The sequence below is a fragment of the Xyrauchen texanus genome, unplaced genomic scaffold (assembly GCF_025860055.1).
Source record: "Xyrauchen texanus isolate HMW12.3.18 unplaced genomic scaffold, RBS_HiC_50CHRs HiC_scaffold_555, whole genome shotgun sequence".
Classification (NCBI taxonomy): domain Eukaryota; kingdom Metazoa; phylum Chordata; class Actinopteri; order Cypriniformes; family Catostomidae; genus Xyrauchen; species Xyrauchen texanus.
Genome location: NW_026266528.1, coordinates 1 through 21,465, shown reverse-complemented (window position 1 = coordinate 21,465; position 21,465 = coordinate 1). Strand labels below are relative to the sequence as shown.

At 36.6% G+C, this 21,465-nt stretch overlaps 1 protein-coding gene across 1 annotated transcript; it reads right to left on the bottom strand.

Moving 5' to 3' along the window:
• Positions 1-6,747: 6,747 nt before the first annotated feature.
• LOC127642335 (calcium-binding mitochondrial carrier protein SCaMC-2-A) lies at positions 6,748-14,733 on the bottom strand. The gene is made up of 10 exons (XM_052124944.1): positions 14,463-14,733; positions 12,703-12,829; positions 12,484-12,571; positions 12,020-12,131; positions 9,715-9,873; positions 8,774-8,926; positions 8,581-8,688; positions 8,285-8,452; positions 8,049-8,199; positions 6,748-7,961 (listed from the first exon to the last, which is right to left on the bottom strand). Exons 1-10 carry the CDS (start codon positions 14,619-14,621, stop codon positions 7,777-7,779), a joined length of 1,410 nt encoding a protein of 469 aa, XP_051980904.1. The 5' UTR covers positions 14,622-14,733; the 3' UTR covers positions 6,748-7,776.
• Positions 14,734-21,465: the final 6,732 nt, after the last annotated feature.

Sequence of the window (21,465 nt, the reverse complement as noted above, 5' to 3'; positions counted from 1 at the left end):
CGCCCCACTCAAGCTCGAAAAATTAACTCCGCCCCTTCAGAATAACACGCTGACGCTCTACGCTCACCCGGGTCCGGAGCTCTGATTGGGTGGCGCCAGGAGGAGGCGGGGTGTAGCGTGGAACTGCTTCTAAAAGGGCGGGATTTCAGAGCAGCTCATAACATGTCAGCCATTTGAGTCCCAAAATGAAAACCAAAACTGTGATGAAACACGCAGGACTGTGTTCATTATTAAAACTGGGTGCTTCAAAACATAGACATTCGTAAATACAGTTTGAATTGTGATAACATAATTTTAGACATCTCATATTGAGAGACTGGGTGAACTATTTATCAATTATAAGATTCAGAAAAACTTTCCATCACATGTTAATGCTATGAACTCAACTATTCCTTTACAAATCAAACCGGCTCTTGAGTTCACCTCATTGAGTACACTTTAAAAGTATGATTTCAGTCAGATGAAAGCAATAAATCTCACGTAAACATACTAGTCCAACTGAAATCGCACCAAAATTATAATTTTTTTGCCAAATCGTACTAACAGCCTAAATAATGCGATTGTCAATAGGCCTTCATGCGCATGCACAGAGTAACAGGTCCTGTGTGACATGTATTTAACCCGGCACTCGAATGCAACACAAAGCACAGAAAAGCGTTTCATTCCAAAATAATCGTCCTCATTACTATGATTGTTTCCCTTCGAAGTGCCCTTAGGAGGCTGATTTATCTAATTTGCAACACAGGAACACATGGCAAACACTAGAAATGTACATTTTTGGATGGTCAGAACCACCAGTGTAGCCCGATTCCTGAACAAATTACTCTTATGAGCTGATTCTTTTGAATATACAGTGCGACCAATGTAATCTGATTCCAAAACGACTCAATGGTTCATTCGCGTTGTTTCCAAGGATGTAACCACATTGTCAGGATTGGGGGAACCAACTGTAATAATTTAATAATCAACCATGGAAATTTGTTTTATTTATTTTATTTTTCTCCCCAATTTGTAACGCCCAATTCCCAATGCACTCTAAGTCCTCGTGGTGGCGCAGTGACTCGCCTCAATACTGGTTGGCGGAGGACGAATCTCAGTTGCCTCCTCGTCTGAGACCGTCAATCCGCGCATCTTATCACGTGGCTTGTTGAGTGTGTTACTTTGCGTTACATAGTTCGTGTGGAGGCTTCACGCTATTCTCCGCAATATCCAAGCACAACTCACCATGCGCCCCACCGAGAGTGAACCACATTATAGAGACCATTAGGAGGTTACCCCGGGCAAATTTGGTTGCTTAGGAGACCCGGATTGAGTCACTACGCCACCACAAGGACTTAGACCGCATTGGGAAATGGGCATTCCAGATTGGGGAGAAGAAATCAAATAAAAAATTATAATATATATATACCCACCTCAAGCGAGCCTATACATTTTTTTTCATGCACATTTTAGCATTTATTTATTTATTTTTTATATATTTTTTTGCAATATTCCAAAATTCGCATAAAAATACATGGATGGAAATCCAGTCATTGTAAGGGAAAGAGCTGCTTCAAAATTATCTATATTTTCTCCTTATATGTTCCACAGAAATAATAACAGCGTACGTCTTTAGAATGACATGAGGTAAATAATTACAGAATCTTCATCTTTAGGTGAACTATTCCTTTAATTAAGGGTACACACCCATCTCTTTTTTTAACAACAGTAATTGTGGTGCAAAATTAACAATGTCCTAGTTAATCCATAAAAGTAGATACTGTACATTTTCCTGCAGGTTTACTCTCTGTAAAGAAGCTTTCTTTTAGAACCCAGTTTCCTATTAGTCACAATCACAAAAATGCAATGAATGTTTTCTATTTGGCTTTAATAGAATAGAGTAGAAATCCCACTAGAGATCCCATCAGTCTTACAGACTCATTAGTGTGTCTGACGTCGATTCTCTCCCATTCTACAGTTCCACAGATGCAGAAGTTCCACAGGTTGCACATCACACCTCGGTCGAAGGGGTTCTCCTCTGAGGTATGAGATTCGATGACGTGACATGAACTCCCACAGTGAACACAGCGGTCACTGCAAACGCCTGAGCAGGAAGACATTCTGGGTGAAGCACTGCTGCCAGGTGGGTGCAAAGACGATGTCAGATCTGAAGATCAGCTCAATAAATTGCTCCTCTGAGATCAATAAAGCATGGCAATGTTCAGAATGGAATACCAGGATAAAATTTTGTTTTTTTTACAGTAGCATGTGAAACAGCGCTCACTATGCAGCAATGAACATTTCAAAAAGTTACTTTGCATGATAAAATGTATCATCTTGAAAATAAATAGTTATTTAGAACTTTTTTTGGAGGGTTTAAAGGCAGAAATGTGACGCTTATAATTTCATTTAAGCAATTACTTATGTGTTATTTGAGCCGTAAAGTCGTTTTAGGGTTTACAGCAATGCATTTTCAAATATAACTTCACACTGAAAAGGTTAGAAAGCCATATATTCTCCCACTAAAATCATGTTTACACACATATTGTTTACATCTTGTGTCTAAACTTTCGAAACAGTGAGTATTTTAACGCCCCATTGACTAACGTAAAACAGATACAGCAGGAACCATCTGTGGTTTCTCTCACCGACACAGTTGTGTATTCAGGGGCAATGATGGGCAAAACACCTCACATAGCACATTTTGCATTGCTTTGCACTCATTGGTTGCTGGTTCACATAAAAAGAGAGGCAAGAATGATTTTTAGGAGGGGTAGTGGATGCTTAACGTGCCCATATGAGGAACGTGCATATCTTGAAATGTTCTGTAAATGTTAATGTTTCTCTCAATTAATTTGAGCTCATAAAAGCTGCATGCATAATAATTAGTGCACCTGGTTATGAGTTTTGATACTACACATACTCAACCACATAAAATGGGACATGTTCAGTTTGTTGTGGAAGATTGATCAGATATTTCATAGAGCGCATGGTATAAATGATATAAATGCATCCAGGTTATTATAGTACCTTACCAGTAAATAACAGTAGCCACATCGTCGCTGCTTTCTGCCACTTTCCTCTTGAGGAATCATCTTTTCCAATTCTTCATTATTACCCACTGAGGTTCCCAGAAAGAGAACAAACACCTTTTTTAAATCAGTATTATTGGCTTGACAAATTACAGTATTATTATTGTACAAATTTGCCCGTTCTGACTTACACATCCCATAGACTTACATTGCTGAAATGTTCCCTCTCTTGTTATTTTAGAAAGAAAATATCAGACGAAGACTTACGTTTAAATACTAGAGGCCAACCAATAGTGGATTTTGCCGATACCGATAACTAAGCTGATGGAAAAGGCCGATAACAGATTAATAGACTGATAGTATGTTAAAAAAATGTCTTTCCTTACTGTGACAGGCACAGATATAGAGGCTCCAACACTCCAAAATGAAAACAATCCCAGGTGCATTTAATTTTTGTAACCAAAATCCCAATAATACCCATAAAAAAAAAGAAAAAAGATTTGGTGCATAAATGTAAACAGGCCCGAAATACACTATGGACACTTATTTTGTAAAGTTCAAACAAACACATAGGGGAAACAAAACATGCATTCTTACAATCATCTTCCATATCTACAATATAAACACTATAAAATAAGTATTGTCTTATGGGCAGATACATACTGTATGAGCAGTAATCCATTAAAGGAATATTCCGGGTTCAATGCAAGTTTAGGTCAAATTACAGGATTTGTGGCATAATGTTAATAACCACAAAAATAAATTGTACTCGTCCTTCCTTATCTTTAAAAATAAAAAGAAGGAAAAAACGAGGTTCCAGTGAGACACTTACAATGCAAGTCAATGGGGTTTAATCTGTAAACATTAAAATACTCACGGTTTCAAAAGTATAGACGCAAGACAGAAACAATGTGTGTTAACATGATTTTAGTGTGATAAAATCACTTACTAACCGCATCTGTGTAGTGTTAGCCAATTGAACAACTTCGTTGCCATGACGACATAATGCCATATCCCTGTAATCCCACAAATATCAATTTAACCCTTGAGCATCAATAAAGAAAGTTACTCAGAGGTCCTTAGAGGACAAAACTGTCAGCTTCAAAAAACTACCATATTATTATTATTATTATTTAATTTTTTTAACCAACATCAGTCCTGATCATAAATACAAAATCTACATTTTTCTGATAAATATCATTATCATTTTTATGATAAAACACAAAAAATACATTATTTCCATATACTAAATGCTAAGGGGAATTATTATTATTTATGCTTTTTTGATTATCACAGTCTGGGATATGTCAATGATTAGCAACAACATTGATTTTGATGCATTATTATTTTTTTTGCTGTTCAGATTAAAAATAAAAAACCTCACACTCAGGACCTTAGAGGACAATAATGTCCACATCAAAAAATTGCCATAAAAATATTATATATTAATATTATTTTCCCCTTTCACTGACTTCAGTCCTGATCATAACTACCAAATATAAATTCATTTTCAGGATTTTAACCTGAAACAAAATGGCAGTTTATTTACATAATCCCACAGTTGTTTCACACACACACACACACACACACACACACACACACACACACACACACACACACACACACACACACACACACACACACACACACAATAGCATAATTTATTCAATTGGCCTGCAGTGCTCTATAATACAGAGAATAGGGGAAAAGCATGTATTTGCTCCATAGGCTAAACTTGATGAAAAATGGCGCCATCTGGTGGAAAATATTAACAATGTAAATTTTGAAGCCAGGGCATGAAAGAATAATACCACAGAATTTATGATATTATACTTTAATGTCACTGGGATCCAATATTGCAGTTTTAAGGGTTTGGGACATTTTTGTCCTGAGTGTAACTATTTAGTATACACAGTTTATTATAGGTGTTATATTCCAAAATTCCCCATAAAATTCACACCTTTTGGCAACATTTATGCCGTTGGCATTAACACAGCCAAAATGATCGAAATAACAAAAATGAAAAAGTCAAAAAATGTCCCGAAGGTCGCACAAAGGGTTAAACAACTTTACAGCTCAAATAATACACACACTTTAGCAAAAATAAATAAAGTGATTAAAAAAAAAAAAAAAAATATTCACATTGTTATATTTAATGGTCGGAGAAAGTTACTAAAACTGTTAGTTCATCAAACCATTATTCATTATAAAGAAATAAAAGCAATTGAAAGTATATTATTGCCACATATCAGTAATGCTTTAGTGTTGCAAATAAAATACTTCCACTTGCAATTTACTGCAAGAGTCTTGACAAATGTAATCACCATTTCCCATTCAAACCAATGTCCCATGTTAACATGGTCATCCAGAAGTTACCCTGTGAAACGGTTAAAATCGCGGTGTCAAAATCATTAGAACTGACATCAATGAAAAAACTAATGATACCAACATTTTTTATAATGTGCAACACGTCTTTTCTTTGCTTCTTGACAATTCACATTAAACGAATCTGCTGAAAAGGCAAGTACACGTGCACGCGCACATCCCCAGTTAACTCCCCAGTTGATCCATAACATTCACAATATTACATTATTAAAAAATAAGAGCCTACAATATTTCATATAGCAAAATAAGAGCCCGCAATATTGCAACTTACAAAATAATACCCCTCAATATTTAAAATTACAAAATAAAAGCCCGCACTATTACATATTACAAAATAAGGGCCCGCAATATAAGATTATAAATTACAAAATAAGAGCCCGCAATATTACGCATTACAAAACAATAGCCCTCAATGTTACAAATTACCAAATAAAAGCCCGCACTATTACATATTACAAAATAATAGCCCACAATATCACAAATTTCAAAATAATAGCCCACCATATTACAAATTACAAAATAAGAGCCCGCAATATTACATATTAAAAATTTCTAAATAAGAGTCCACAATATTACATTACAAATTACAAAATAAAAGCCATCACTATTACATATTACAAAATAAGGGCCCACAATATAAAATGTATTAATGACAAAATAAGAGCCCGCAATATTACAAAATAAGAGCCCTGTTTTAAGCGCCTTAAATTTGTGTTGCCAAAGAAATGGTGTTTAAAGGGAATATTAAACTAATTTCAAACACTGTTGTGGTTTAAAACCGGAAAGGGAAATAGTTTGAATAAATCTATATAGAAAATGATGCCTAACCAGATGGTTGTTATTTGTAGTGATAAAAGTTAAACAACAGGCGGCAGTGTTTAATCACCTATCAAGAACAAAATGCATGCATAACAGTGGTTAATTTGGGAGTTTACAGTGTTACCATAATTGTATGTAACTCTCCAGATACAAGGCTATGCTGAATCTGAAACTTAAAACTAGGCCGGATTTTGAACTACAGCAAATCCAGATTTAATGCTCATAAACGTATTAGATGGCTTTAAAGCCATTTGCTCTTATGGGTTAAATATTAACTAATTAGTATATTTTGGAACAACTTATTCACAAAGTAAATGTTCCCTGAATAGTGTCTTTTCCCCACTTAAATTTCCTTTATATAAACACTTTAAAAAAAAAATCATATATATCTATCTATATCTATCTCACAAATTATTGTGACACATTTGAATCATCCAAACAAATTAGTTACCAGGACAAATGCTATAAATATTGCCCATTACAAATATTTTTGAATGTCAAGATAAACACTAGAGGCAAAATGTAAATGACATTTTATTGAAGAAAAAAAAAAATATATTTTTTTTCATTGCTTACATTAATTGAATCCTTAATTCTCAGAACAAACCAAGCTGACAAAAAAAACACCAAAAAAAACAACATTAATTCCCTGAGAAAGTCCACTTCAAAGCAGTTCCCAGCACTCTGGATAGAGCTTTCCACAAATACAACCACACAATAAACAACTCAAACACATACTTTTGCTTAAATTAGTGTATGCAAAACCTCGTCACTCAAGCAACCTTGCAAGTTAGCATATCATGTGCATTTATTTGCAGAACATATGGTCCCAGATTACAAAACATTCACACCCATTGACAATGTTGCAAGTTTAAGGTCATTACGTTTCCTTAGATTAAGCTTATATTCCAAATTGACCAAAGCAAATAAAGTGCATTTATTTTCCAAATCAACCAGACATCCTCATATATTAAGGAAAGCAAAGACGTGTGCTGATTTAAAATTAAATTAGACAGCAGTTTAATCCCGTTATACACAATTAAAACAGCTGACAAAACACAAAAACACTGGCTTTAAGATGTGCCAAGAAATGCATTCGTAAAACTCTGGATGCCACAATATAAATAGATATCTGGTTAACGTATATAAAAATATCACTTTAGTCAATATAAAGTAGCATTTGTAAGAACATGGACATTGCACGGTCACTCAGCATGTAATAATGCAAATATTTCATAGTTTTGACATTTCTTCACTGCACAAATGGATCATAACAGCACTCGATTCACTTTCACATGAAATCCAAAAGATTGGTCCCTGAATTCAGCTTTCGAACAATTAACACAGTGGCTATTTTCTTAATTCTCAAGTCTAGAACATTAAATAGATAATGAAATGTTGCAGGTTTGGGAAGCAAATTCTTCCATTTCCACCGATAAAATACTGTTTTTGTGCACTTTAATTAATGGTTTCAGCCCCTTCCCACTTGCATTCACAGAATGAGTTTGCGGTCACACCTCAAGATTCAAAACCTTGAGATTTACGTCCCTTCATATGCTCCTCATCTTGACTGAACTCCTAATGTTGACTTGATGTGCTCATATACAACATAGCTGATGCTGACAGCTGGGACAACTTTCAGGAAGTTTGGAGTCAGACCCCGGTAGAGACCCACGGGACCTTCGGTCTTCAAGATCTGTTTGAAGAGCCCCGTCATGGAGACCTGGGAAGCGCATTCAACCGTGGCTGAAGAATAAAAAGGATTGGATTAGAACACGTTCAAACTAATAGTAAAAAAAAAGAAATACATAAAATGCTGGTTGGAGAGCTCACCTTGTGCCTGCATGCGCGTTCGTACGAGAGCAAGTGGGTAGCTGGCGAGTTGGCCGCACGTGCTGGAAACGGTACCGCAGGCTAGAAGCACAAACACACCAGGATCTGCACTGTCCGTACCGTAGCGCTGAAGCCACGTGTTCTTCAACGTCTAACGAGAACAGAAAAGAAAAGTGAGGTTTTCCATTTTTGGACCTTTTATGTTTGCAACAGTAGACAGTTTTTCCTTTTCCTACCTCATAGACGGCCAGATCTATGCCAGCATAAGGAATGATGCCCAGCATGTTGGGTACATAGCCTTTATAGAATGCCGATACACCCTCACCCCTCAGGATCTGTTTGGCACAATCAGAGATGCCCTTGTACTGGCCCGTCTTTCTTAACACTAGGCGTGTTTTGAGAACCTGAACAGAATGTGATTACAGATGTAAATACAGTGGCAGTTCACGGTCCATTTGTAAGCATGAGGGAGGGGCTTAATTGTAATAAAAATAACAAATGCATAAACCCTTAATATTGGAGAGCTACTCACCTCCATTGGGTAAATTGCACTTTGGGCCAAGACTCCTGCCAGAGAACCTGCCACAAAACGTTCCGTGATGCCCAAAGTTTCCTGACTGCTGCCCATCAGACGCTTAATCTGTCATGGAAGAATAAACAAGTGATGAATACAGTTTTATTCAAATATTTTTTATATAAAAATGAAGCGTTTCAGTGTTCCGCACCTGCTCATAAGCCATGAACTTGAGAGCCGACTCGGGGGCGATTTTGATAACGTTGATGCCGTTGCCCCTCCATAACGACCGCATCCCTCCTTCCTTGATCATCTGGGTGAGACCAGTCATGATGCACATATTGTTGCTATGGGAACCATGAACCTGCCATAGGAAAACACCAAAGAACATATGCGTATACAAATAGCATCATGCTTGTAGCATCGTCTTTTAGTTTGAAATGAACAAATGGTATACAATTAAAAGAGACAAAGTCTACAAATTGGCCATTTTCTCTCACATAAAGAACTCTGTAACTAGGTAAAAGGTTTTGGACTGGATCACTGAACGAACAAAGTCCGATTAAGCAACTGCTGACGTAAACGTGGTTAACTGACCAATATTTACCATCAGACAAGCGGTGACGTATCAAGCCAAAGGTGGCCTTGTGAAACACAGTCATGTCTGTAACCAATCAGAGCACAATACAGAGGGTGTGCTGGACTTCTCAGATTCTGATTGGTTGTTTGACTCAACTATTAACTATTCAAAGAGTCAAGATCCTTTCCCAGCAACAAACTTATGAAGTGATACTGATTATCTTATTTATGGCTCTTGGGTAACAAGACCAATTGTTCCAATTTACCAGGAATTCCTGTTATTAACTCAACTCTCCTCTGCTCTTAAAATGAAGGAAACGGCTTGTGTAAATAATTAAAAATGACCTCCTTCAGTCTATAGAAGTAGTTAGGACTGGGATTTATTAAAGCCTTACATGTATGATAAAGCAAGTGACTCAAATACTACAAGATAGCCTCAACATTTAAATATAGGATCCAAATCTGAATATGATGCACAAAATTAAGTGAGAATGATCAAAATACACAAGATAAAACACTCATTTATTTGTCTTGATCCTAGACATACATCGGTGTCACTGTGCTTCATCTTACCTGCATAAGGACTTTGAGTCGGTCAAGTGGAGCTGTAAAGGTTCGAGAAACCACTCCAGCACCTCCACCTGCTACCAGGTGTCTCCACCATATCCCCGTCATGTGTTCCTCTTTTGTAAACTCATCCGGAACCATCAAGTTCTCACCAACATCGAAGATCTACAGAGAAAGAAAATCAATTTATTTATATTCAAAGTAGACAACATATTGGTTTTACAGATTTATCGTGCCGATAGTTCCTTTTTCACACAAAAAGGCATGAAAATAAAAATGTAACTACATGAAAACACGCCGTCAGCACATACATGGTGTCTCTAACTTTATCTTGTGAACAATAATACAAAAACCTCATCTGGTGAAATATATAAACAAAACCCTTAATCTGGTGAATATTTAGGCTATAAGAAGAATTGGCAAATAGTTAAATAGAGCACTGTAATGGAGCCAAGTCACCATCATTTCAAAATAAAAGTCCCAAAATAAGTGTGTATTCTGCATTGTTCATAGTACAGAGTTTTGCTCCAAATCGTAATTTTTTTTCTGGTTATAATTGGGATTTTGGTTTCACTATAAACTGCATCTGGGATAATAATTGTTTGAGCCGGTCATAGTAAGGTCGTTTTTAACGTATTAATCGAACTATCAGTCGATTGATCGGTTATCCATCTTTTCCAGCACCGTATTTATTGTATTGGCAAAATCCACTCTCTTTCGACCACTACTTTACATGGGCATCACACAATTTGACTAAGGAATTTCAGAGACCCGTCCAGTAATCTTTGGCTGGAAAATGTAATATCTGAAATATTTTAGAAGAGAATAGGTTGAAAAAAAATTATATTGTATGGAGTAAAGACTAAAATTTACATGACAATTTTTTTCTCCCTTTTTAAAATCCACTTTTCTCCCCAATTTGGCATGCCCAGTTCCCACTGCTTACTAGGTCCTCATGGTGGCGCAGTTACTCATTTCAATCCGGGTGGTGGAGGACAAGTCTAAGTTGCCTCCACTTCTGAGACGTCAATCCGCGCATCTTATCATGTGACTCGTTGTGCATGACACCGTGGAGACTCACAGCATGTGGAGGCTCATGCTACTCTCCACGATCCACACACAACTCACCACACGCCCCATTGAGAGGGAGAACCCTTAATTACAACCACGAGGAGGTTACCCCATGTGACTCAACCCTCCCTAGCAACCGGGCCAATTTGGTTGCTAAGGAGACCTGGCTGGAGTCACTCAGCACACCTTGTGATTTGAACTCACGACTTCAGGGGTGGTAGTCAGCGTCAATACTCGCGTAGGTACCTAGAAACCATTTTGAATATTCCATTATATTATCAAGTTTTCCATGATCATGGGAATCCAGTTAATTTGTTTTTTTTTTATTAAAAGCGTAATCAATCAATAAGGAAAATGTTTAAATAGCTATTCAGCTGAGCACAGTAAGATGCGATGACCTCGCAGCTACAGCATGTGGGTCAGCGGTCTGACCTGAATTCTGACGCAGCCAAAATCTCTGAGCTAGTCTTCCATGTTTTTAGTGCACAAAGGTACCATTTGATTAAGAAATCTATTGCAGACTTTGCAAACTCTTGTGAACTTGAGCACATTGCAAAACAGGGTCAAATTCCCACCTCAGTCTCATTATGCTCTGAACGTTTCCACATGCAGACAAAGTCTGAAGGTTGAGGTCCGGTTTAAACCAGTGTTAGTCTAAACAGGTCACTGATATTGAAATTCAAGTTTTAAACCACCACACCAAGTCTACTGCCCATGTCTAATAGCAACATACAGCACATAAATCAATAAGACTCATTTTACTATGTGGTCTCCTATAAGGACATTTTTTTTTTAGGGTACTTTGACATTTTGAATGGGCAGATATATGCTCAAGACTGTATCGGTCATATTAATAGCAGTTAAGTCTTGCCAGACAGGATTATTAGAGGATGTTTAGGAGATTGACTAGTTGAGATTTAGTAGCTGCAACACAACACCTATTAAACTGGACCCCGTCCTAGATCACGGTGTTCCAACGAGGCTGGATATTTTTAGGCACCTTTGCTTTAAGACCGTCATAAGCATATAACATTAGGCCTAAAGCTCTACAACATGGCATGATGCTTAATATTTTTTATTTATTTATTTTTATTAAAACCAGCAAGCAAATTCAGTTGCCATAACAGAGACATGTGCATTGGAACTAAACAGCATTTATAGATAGTCGAAATCATAAGATGCTTACAAAACTGATATTGCTTGAAGTACTGTGTACGTGTGGAATAAGAGGAATACTTACAGTCGAATGTTTCCAGTAGAGGATGATTTCTGGAATGTTCTCAGCAGGCTGTTGCGATGGATCCTTCTTCCATTCATTCCAGTCAATCGTCATGGTTCCTTTTTTGTCCATGCTACAGGAGAAAAACTCTTTAAAAAGGGCTCTTTAAAATGCGTGTAAAGCGCAAAATGCACAAGTGATTAAAAACCACCAAGAAACTCAAATTTCTCAGCCATTGCTGATGGTCGTACAGTACTGACAGGAGTTATCAATTAAGGGATTGCTTTCTTTGTAATGTAAAAATGAAAATGACTAATTCTTATATACATTAAACAAATCAGGCAGTATTTGGAAGCTTCAAAACTTTATCTCCAACATGATTAGTTACAGCAATTTCAATTAGTGAAAGCCCAACCAGAAAATCTCTATAAAAAAAAGGAACATTCAAATTCTACCAACGTTTTTGGAACAGCTTTCAAACTCACCTTTTAAGGACTCTCTCTGCTTGCAGTGGGGAAATACAGACTCCAAGATCTCGTAATGAGTTCACAATATCATTGGTGTTCACTTGACCTGACAGGAAACAAAACAGTGTCCATCAGGCTTTGAAAAGCCTTTAAAAGAAAAGCTTTAATAATATCAAATTAAGGCAGATTTGAACCAGCAAGCTGGGAGATTCAGTTCTGTAAATCAAGGTGTAGTACCTGCATTCTTCCCATCCAGGCTTTTAAAGACGAGCTTCAGGTCTCTCTCGTGGTCTTGAAGATAGTGTACAAACTCCTCAAAGTCTAGTTGCCCATCGAGTTCTTTTTCATCGGTTTTCAAAGCTTTCTGTTCGACAAAAAATTGAATGCATTAAATACAAGCAGATATATGCTTGGGATTTGTGATGGGCAGATTTAATCAGCCGATATTTGGACATTTTGCGATTATCGGCATTATCCAATAACGATGTTTGCTCGGCCGAATAAGAGTGTTAACTTTCACTTGTGTCGGTTCCAAAAATCTACCAATTGATTGGTCAATGGATACGTTTTTTTTCCCCTCCAAGTTTATTCAAATTTGAGTGAATATTCCATAAAATTAATGTTTGTTTCACTTTAGAAATGTTGCATTCTTCTGATTAGCGGTTGTTAAATTGTATTATGTTTATCTGCATTTATATCAGCCATCCTGCCCTCTAGATATCAGTATTGGCCATTGAAAAACGCAAATCGGTCGACAACTTTTTGCGATTTTATCTTACACCGATTATAGGCATAAAACACAGATGTAGGCTAAGGATTTATTCCCTTGTTTACACTGCACCGCTAGGGGCGCCACACACCATGTCAGACTCCTATTCCAGAGAAATAAAAAGGTACAATTACAGATATCTCTTTATGATCCAAATGAACTACACCACAGATTACACTCCAGGGTTAACCCTTGTGAGACCGTCAGGACATTTTTGTCTTTTCGATCCTTTTGGCTGTGTTAATGCCAATGGCATACATGTTGCCAAAAGGTGTGTATTTTGGGGGAATTTTGGAATATAATACATACATATATATATATATATATATATATATATGATACATCATGTACACAAAATAGTTACACTCAGGACCTTATGACAAAAATGTCCCCACTGAAACCCATTAAAATGGCAATATTTGATCCCAGTGCCAATAAAGCATAAAATCGTGAATTCTATGACATTATGCTTTCATTCCAGAGCCCTGGCTTCAAAATGTAAATGTTTAATATTTTTCTCATGTTTAACCTATGGAGCAAACGCATGCTTTTTTCTGTATTATAGAGCACTGCTGGCCAATTGATTAAATGATGCAGCTAAAATTGTGTGGGCGTGTTGGTATGGATGTCAGTGTATTGAGAAATGTGTAGGTGTAAAAAAACAACAGTGGCATTATGTAAACAAACTGGCTTTCAAAGGGTTTAAATCCGGATAATGAAAAATAAAAATCTGTTAAGTTGTCACTATCACAAGTCAGTGAAAAATAATATTTTTATGGCAGTTTTTGACGCAGACATGTTTGTCCTCTAAGCACCTCGGAGTAACTTTTTTTTTAACCGACGCACAAAGGGTTAATGAAACATATTTCAGATTCTTAAATGCAGTTTCAGTAGTAGAGAGCGGTAAAAAGGCGCGGTTGTATCATTTCAGGAAGTACAACTCCAAATATGGTCATTTGTACGGAAATTGCGCAAATACAGAAACGAGGAACGGAAATGTGTCACGAGTCATGACGAAAATGTGCATTTATTAAAAAGTACTGAAATAAATAATTAAAACGATTTTTACTTTAGCAACAGGCCACAATGAATAGATAATTTATATCCATTAAATTATTAGCGTTAACAATACTTATTAATATATTAATAGCATTCATAATGTATTAACAGGAATATTAAAACGCATATACACCGTCTGTTAATGCGTAAGGCATATCTTATTTCTTACCTTTCTCCATTTTCGGTATGTAGAGAATTCCGTTGACGGCAGAAGAACACTGAGTTTAAAGAGAGACTTGAGCTCGGACGGTAATCCATTCGATTCGAAATACTCCACTTCGATTTGATCGGAATTGTGGAAAGGCACATAAAGGCACAGGCACAACATCTTCAAAGTTACACAAAAGTCTTCGACAATAAATAAATAAATAGTACAAGGACAGTCTCGCCTGCCGACGGTGAAATGCCGGTAAGGTAGCTGATCACGCCGAGAAATATCTTCAGACACGCCCATTTAGTCAAAAGCGGCGGACTCTGATTGACTCTGAGTTTCGTGCGCATGCGTACATCTAAAGGCCGGCCACGATGACGGATACACAGTCCAATCACAGCCCAGTTCCATTTAAATTATTGGTTTGTAACGGGACCCGCCATTTTCACTACTCCAGGGTGGGACGTAATCCAGCACGAGCTGCCAGAAAGAACCATGTGAGACTTTAAAATTTCCAACACAAGTCACTCACAGAATCTCACATTTCCTCATTCGAAACTCCACAAAGCATACACAAATGATCGTATAACAAAGAGATCAGACAAAAATACAGTTATTAATAAAAAATAAATAAGTACCTTAATTCTTTTAGTTATTATGCCTCAAGGGCAAAATTATTTTGACCATGTTAAGGCACCAAAGAACGTTTTCATTGGTGGAAATTGGTAAAGCTCCTGATTTCAAACTTTTTTTTAAATTGGCTATTTTTCCTTTGTATAGTGGCATTAAAGGTGTAGTAAGTTCACCCATAAATACAAAATTCTCTCATAATTTTGTCATCCTCATGTTGTTCCAAACTTTCAAGGGCGTATGTTTGGTTTGGAAGTTGGGAGGGATATTTTGCAAGGATAATATTCAAAATGTTGGAAAAATTATCATAAGATGTAAGTATATTCTGTGTGCCCAAATGTTGGTAGGGACATTTCAGATTTTCTGAAAGTTGGTAGAGACATGTCCCTATCATCCCTACCTAAATCTACACATGTGTGTCTGATGATATATATATATATGTATGTATATCTGTGTGTGTGTGTGTGTGTGGCTTCAGTCTCAATTGACTTTAATTGCATCATTGTTTTTCCATACAAAGTAAATGGTGACTGAGGCTAAAATTTTGGTGGGTGAACTATTCCTTTATTGTCTGAACTGCATTAATATTACATGGTTCCCAGTTGTACTTCGGACATATAGTCTATAATAATCTAATTTTGTTAAAGATTACTCAGTTCAATTTGCTGGCATTTTCTTGTGAAATTGAAATTCATAAATAAAAAAATAGGCTATTTGTTTGGTATATATATATATCCATCCATCCATCCATCGTCAACCGCTTATCCTGTGTATAGGGTCGTGGGTATATATATATATATATATATATATATATATATATATATATATATATATATATATATATAATCAAAACAATCCCCCAATATTTATACCATGATCAATGGAAACTTGTGAATGCTTCATGTTGCAAACAAAGTTCAAGCCAAATCTACACCCTTGCATAAGTGCAAACTTACTCAACCACCAAACATTTTTATTGTACTGGTACTTAAACAGCTCCACCTATGATTTATCTGTTCAAAATGCTTGTAAAAGGTCACATACTTTTAAACAACTCAACAATGAGGCCTAAACAGTTCTAATCAGAGTTAAAAATACCAGAAGGTCATATATATATATGATGTTTTCTTGGTTAGTAGCAGCAATTAAAGTTAATAAATTGCATCTCTGTAGTTTGTTTCCTAATTTACTGTTGCTGTGCTTTGTGATCCTGCAGCAAAACCATCTGCTCTGGTTGCAAATTTATATCAGAGTATGTTGGAGGATAAGTGATCCTGTCGAGACCAGCTCCAGAGAGATTTATAAGGTTGTCTGAGCTGCCTAACACTAACTTATTAACCATCTGTAACCTGCAGTGAGGAGACATTTTGCATGGGAAAAGCCCATTCTTGAAATGGCAAGACAAAATTAATTCATATTACAAGAAAACCTCTTTATCTCTGTACATTTTCAAACTATGTATCATTTCGGCCACTAAAGGCACCACTATAGCATGTGATAAAAGTAACTAATTTGTATTTATTTATTTGATTAGGGTCAATAAACATTAAGAAACCTAATATCAATGTAAAACGTGCCAGATTTAGCCAAGATGACACATTTTCGTCTGTAGTCCCTGCGCACTCAAAAATATATTTGAGCCTAATTTGAACATTTACACATTTTAATTTCATAACAGGATTCCATCAAATTGAATTATTACTGTAATAATTATTTAAATATATACAAACTATAAAAAAATGATAGATATACGTATACATATATGAAATTGAAAAGCGTATATCTTAAAGTTATACATTTTTTTTAATGTTAAGAGAAAATAATAATAATTTTATTTGGCAACCTATGAAAGTAGGGTTTGTATTTCTGTATGAGGAGCACAATGTCACATGATAAGAGTCTTTTTCCAAATGAATAACGGTTCCTTTACTTCCAAACCAGAATGGGTAATTTCAACATAATCAAAAGAGCTCAGTAGCTTTGTAATATAAACCAGCATTCCTTCAGTACTAGTACTCATGTACTGTATGCTGTAGACTGAACCCAGGAGGCTATCACACTGGTCTTGTGATAGAATTTGACTCCAGTGATCTCTAAAAACTAAATTTAGGCAAGTCACACAGAGGGGGTCACGAAACACACATTAAATACACTACGCACAGGCTTTGAGAGTCAGTACAGCTCTCTAATTTCATCAAACAGGCTTGGTCCTATGTAAAAGTACATCAACCTTTAATATGTTTTATTTATTCATGACAATGAAAGCATGCAAACTACAGACTGATTATACATGGCAGGAGAAAAAAGAAAGTATACAACAAATGTGTAGTTGACATGACAAATTTTCATGCTTTACTCCATCTAAAAGTATTTTAAATAGCATTTGCATGTAGCTATGAGCTAATGTAAATTGAGAGACTGTTTGTACTTTTACTAATTAATTTGGGAACAATGGGGGTAAAGGCCACTGTGATAGCTTTCTTTGTTAAGGAGGAAGCAGGAGCCGAGTAAACATTTACATTTATGCATTTGGCAGACGCTTTTATCCAAAGCGACTTACAGTGCACTTATTACAGGGACAATCCCCCCGGAGCAACCTGGAGTTAATCAAATCAAATCAAATCACTTTATTGTCACACTACCATGTACACAAGTGCAACAGTAGGTGAAATTAAGAGTTAAGGGCCTTGCTCAAGGACACAATGGTGGTGGCTGTGGGGATCGAACCAGCAACCTTCTGCTTACCAGTTCAGTGCTTTAGCCCACTACGCCACCAAAAGTATCAAACGTAAGACTTTTATTTCTCCACTTTTCAGTGACACGCAAGGGTTTTCTTTTCAGCATAGCAGAAAAACACACATAACACTCTGCTGCATGTGTCTCTCTCTCTCTCTCTCTCTCTCTCTCTCTCTCTCTCTCCCTCAGTGGTTTGGATTGCCCTTTTATCCCTCTCCAGCTCTCACTGCAACACAAAACATTGTTAGAGGTGATTTCCCACAGGTGTCAATCCTTACCATTCTTCCTCTGTAAGGATTGACCGTTCTACGCCCCCATCAGGAAAATTTGCTTATGCTAATAATATCTGTAGATACTGTATAGGGGCAATAGTTAAAGGGCAAAATGTGTCAACTCATGTAATTAATTTTGAGACAGCAAGATGCTTTTTTTTTGAGTAACAAGTTAAGATGCTTATTCAAAATAGTAATTTCGGGTGCACCATTTCCGGATATTTTCAGTTACTTTTGGCATTTTATAACATCTCAAGTATTCTATAGACAAATAAAAGATATTAAATTTAACCTCAAAATAAACTTTTAGACATTGCATGCGATGATCTCATGGATCAGGAATATTTTAGCAGTGTTTTGTGACAAACAGGTGTTTAGGAAAGTGTTTATGTTGCTATTTAGTGTTTTTCAAGAGAAAATAAAATCAAAAGTGCCTTTAAATCCCATAACATTTTTAGCCCTGTTTCTGCTCTCTATATAAATATAACCTGCAGTCTTTGTCTTGAATCAAATAAACCTTCAAGGTAATTTGTCAAATACAAAATTAACATTATTTACAGTATTTCATATTTTTCTGGAGTATATTTCTTCTTATTTAAACTTTTTTTAATTAAAGATCTGTTCAATCGATCATAATCAGGTCATGAAGTGATGAAAATGCTATTCTGAAAACAAATTATGAAACAAACTAGCTTGAGCAATCAGCTTTCTGCTGACTGTACACCGATAAGACCCTCTTAGAAGCACAAAACTGCTTCGTAATCTATTTATGTCACGTATCGGATACATCCTATACATGAAGATGTAAACAGCCCATTCATAAAAATGTCCTACATACATTCAATCTAATGCTCAATTCAAATCCTGGCCTATTGTGGAGCAGCTGTTAAAGGTGTATATTAACCACAGTACAGGGCCAAGGTCAAGATAAGCGTGCATCACACCAAATGTCCTATGTTTGTTTTAATCTCATACTGGATTACGTATGATCCCTTGAAGTACATCCGATAAACTTTACCAAGAGGTCAGATTGGCAGGCGAAAAACAGGATGTACGTGAACCACTTTACGTCCAATTACCTCACAGTCACTGTGTAGTGGTGGGACATTAAATCACAAGAACATGTCAACAAAGATTCTGAAAATGCTATTATCAACAAAAACAAGAGAAGAGGTGAGTTTAAAGTAATCCTGAATAGAGGCTATTGTTTAGTTACTGATTTATTGTAAAGAATAGCACATTTTCGATAGAAAACTCTTTTAAGAAAAACTATAAAGCCAGAAATAAACCATAAAAATCTAACTTATTATAAAAACGCTGTTTAATTACTACCAAATTAAGCAATACAAAAAAACCTACATAATATTTGACATTTACAAGAGACGTATTGAACCCTCACTCCATTCACTGGCCATGTGCGGTGGACTGTCATGATCAATGAGTTTGGGGTTCGTCCAGTAAATTGTGAATAGTTGGGTGTGTTATGTTGTCACTGGCATAAGACTGGAACAGGTTCATAACATAATGTCCTGCCAAGATACCAGTGAAAGCCCAGCGATGTAAAAAGGACGAGGAAGGACCCCAGCTAGCTATAAATAACGACCATTCGCACTACATCTTATTTAATTATAGTGAGAGAGCAAATTCTAAGCGCACTTTCCGTGCCAGCACAAATGGGCATGGGTATGAGTGTTTACACTATCTGGGGTTGTATTGTATGTTAATCAAGTTGCGCAAAGCATTTCATTGCACCAAGACGTTTGAGGAAAATCGCTCTTAAAATAGAGCCTCAGAAATGTCAGTATCACATTTAAACTGTAAAGGGTGAACCTCAAGTGGCTCAACTCATCTGTTAGGACATTTGTGTGTTTGCCAGTACTGAACACTGCAAATACATGGTAACAGACAACTGAAAAGGTTGCAGCTCCTGACAGCTCCATGAAATGTGTTTGAAGGACAAGCACTGCTTTGGACAAATAAGCAGCCTTATCACGTTTATTTACATTTATGCATTTGGCAGACGCTTTTATCCAAAGCCACTTACAGTGCAGTTATTACAGGGACAATCCCCCCGGAGCAACACTGGCATCTTGGTGGTGCTGGGGCTTGAACCCCAACCTTCTGGTCAGTAACCCTGAGCCTCAACCACTGAGCCACCACTGCTTATCAAAACCTTTTCTACATTTCCCATTAATATGAGGTAATTGAAAATGTTCTAATACACTCTACAAGCAAAGTCTAAAACTATTTGTGTCATTTTCCACTGTATTACACACCTTCTGACAGACTTTCTCCATTCTCGGAACCTCATTTTCATGTTTGACCCCAAAATTAACCCCAATCTCTGCAAACAAGAGCCGAATTCTCAGAAATGTCTGCATTTTACAAGTCAACAAGTTCCTGCTTGAGGATATAATAAGTAAATAGGTTGGTGGTTTTGTCTTTTCAATGTTTAGTTTTGAAGTAGCTACAGATTTATGTAATTCAAATGGAATTCTAAACACTTGCTAGCGTTGTTTTGACGATAACGACAAACCATACACTGATACTATACACTGATGGTATCAGATGGTATGGAACTTTGATACATATCATCTTATTCAGAATCGGTTCCATTTATTAAAATAAACAAAATACTGGCACCAAATCATTTTAATGACGTTAATAAAATAATTTACACATTTTATTTGACACTGTATTGTTCATGTCTAGCTACAGCGTCTTTAACACATCTTTGAAATCAATGCATCATCGGAACTACAAATATCACAGCTACAATGATTCATCACATATTAGTGGGACTGGTTTGAAGGCCCTTACAAAATTTTTGAGTTTACTGCAAATTTGCCACAGATAATTTTCACATGCAAATGACCTTTGCGGCAAACTTGCGGCATGTTTCTACATACACTACCGGTAAAGAGCTGCAAACTTCTGGCAAACATTTGCAGCGAATCACAAGCTCATGTGAATGTGAAAATAATGAGCAGCAAATTTGCGGCTAGTGAAGATAAGGGGGTTACGGTGGCCCAGGGGTGCACATCACAATAACATTAGCAAAGCAATTAAAAGCTGAAAACACAACGGAGATAAGCCACAAATAGGGTTGCCAACCTTCCCATATAATACGGAATGCCCTTACAAAAACATCTAAACTAGCCGCAAATTTGCCCACTTGTTATTTCACATGCACATGAGCTTGTGATTCGCCACAAATGTTTGGCAGAACTTTGCAGCTCTTCACCAGTATTGGTGAACCTCCAGCAAACCTGCGAGTTTGCCACAAAGCTCATTTGCTTGTAAAAAGTATCTGGTGAATTTGCGGCAGATTTGCAGTGAACTCTCAAATTTTGTAAGGGTCATCCCACATTTAAGCGAACAAA

What these genes read in the sequence shown, in the direction of transcription:
- LOC127642335 (XM_052124944.1), bottom strand. Translation starts at nt 14,621, where the DNA reads ATGTTGTGCCTGTGCCTTTATGTGCCTTTCCACAATTCCGATCAAATC. An exon ending in TCTACTGGAAACATTCGACT is followed by an intron (nt 9,874 to 12,019) that starts GTAAGTATTCCT and finishes CTTTCTCTGTAG; the next exon opens with ATCTTCGATGTTGGTGAGAA. An exon ending in GTGCAATTTACCCAATGGAG is followed by an intron (nt 8,453 to 8,580) that starts GTGAGTAGCTCT and finishes CATTCTGTTCAG; the next exon opens with GTTCTCAAAACACGCCTAGT.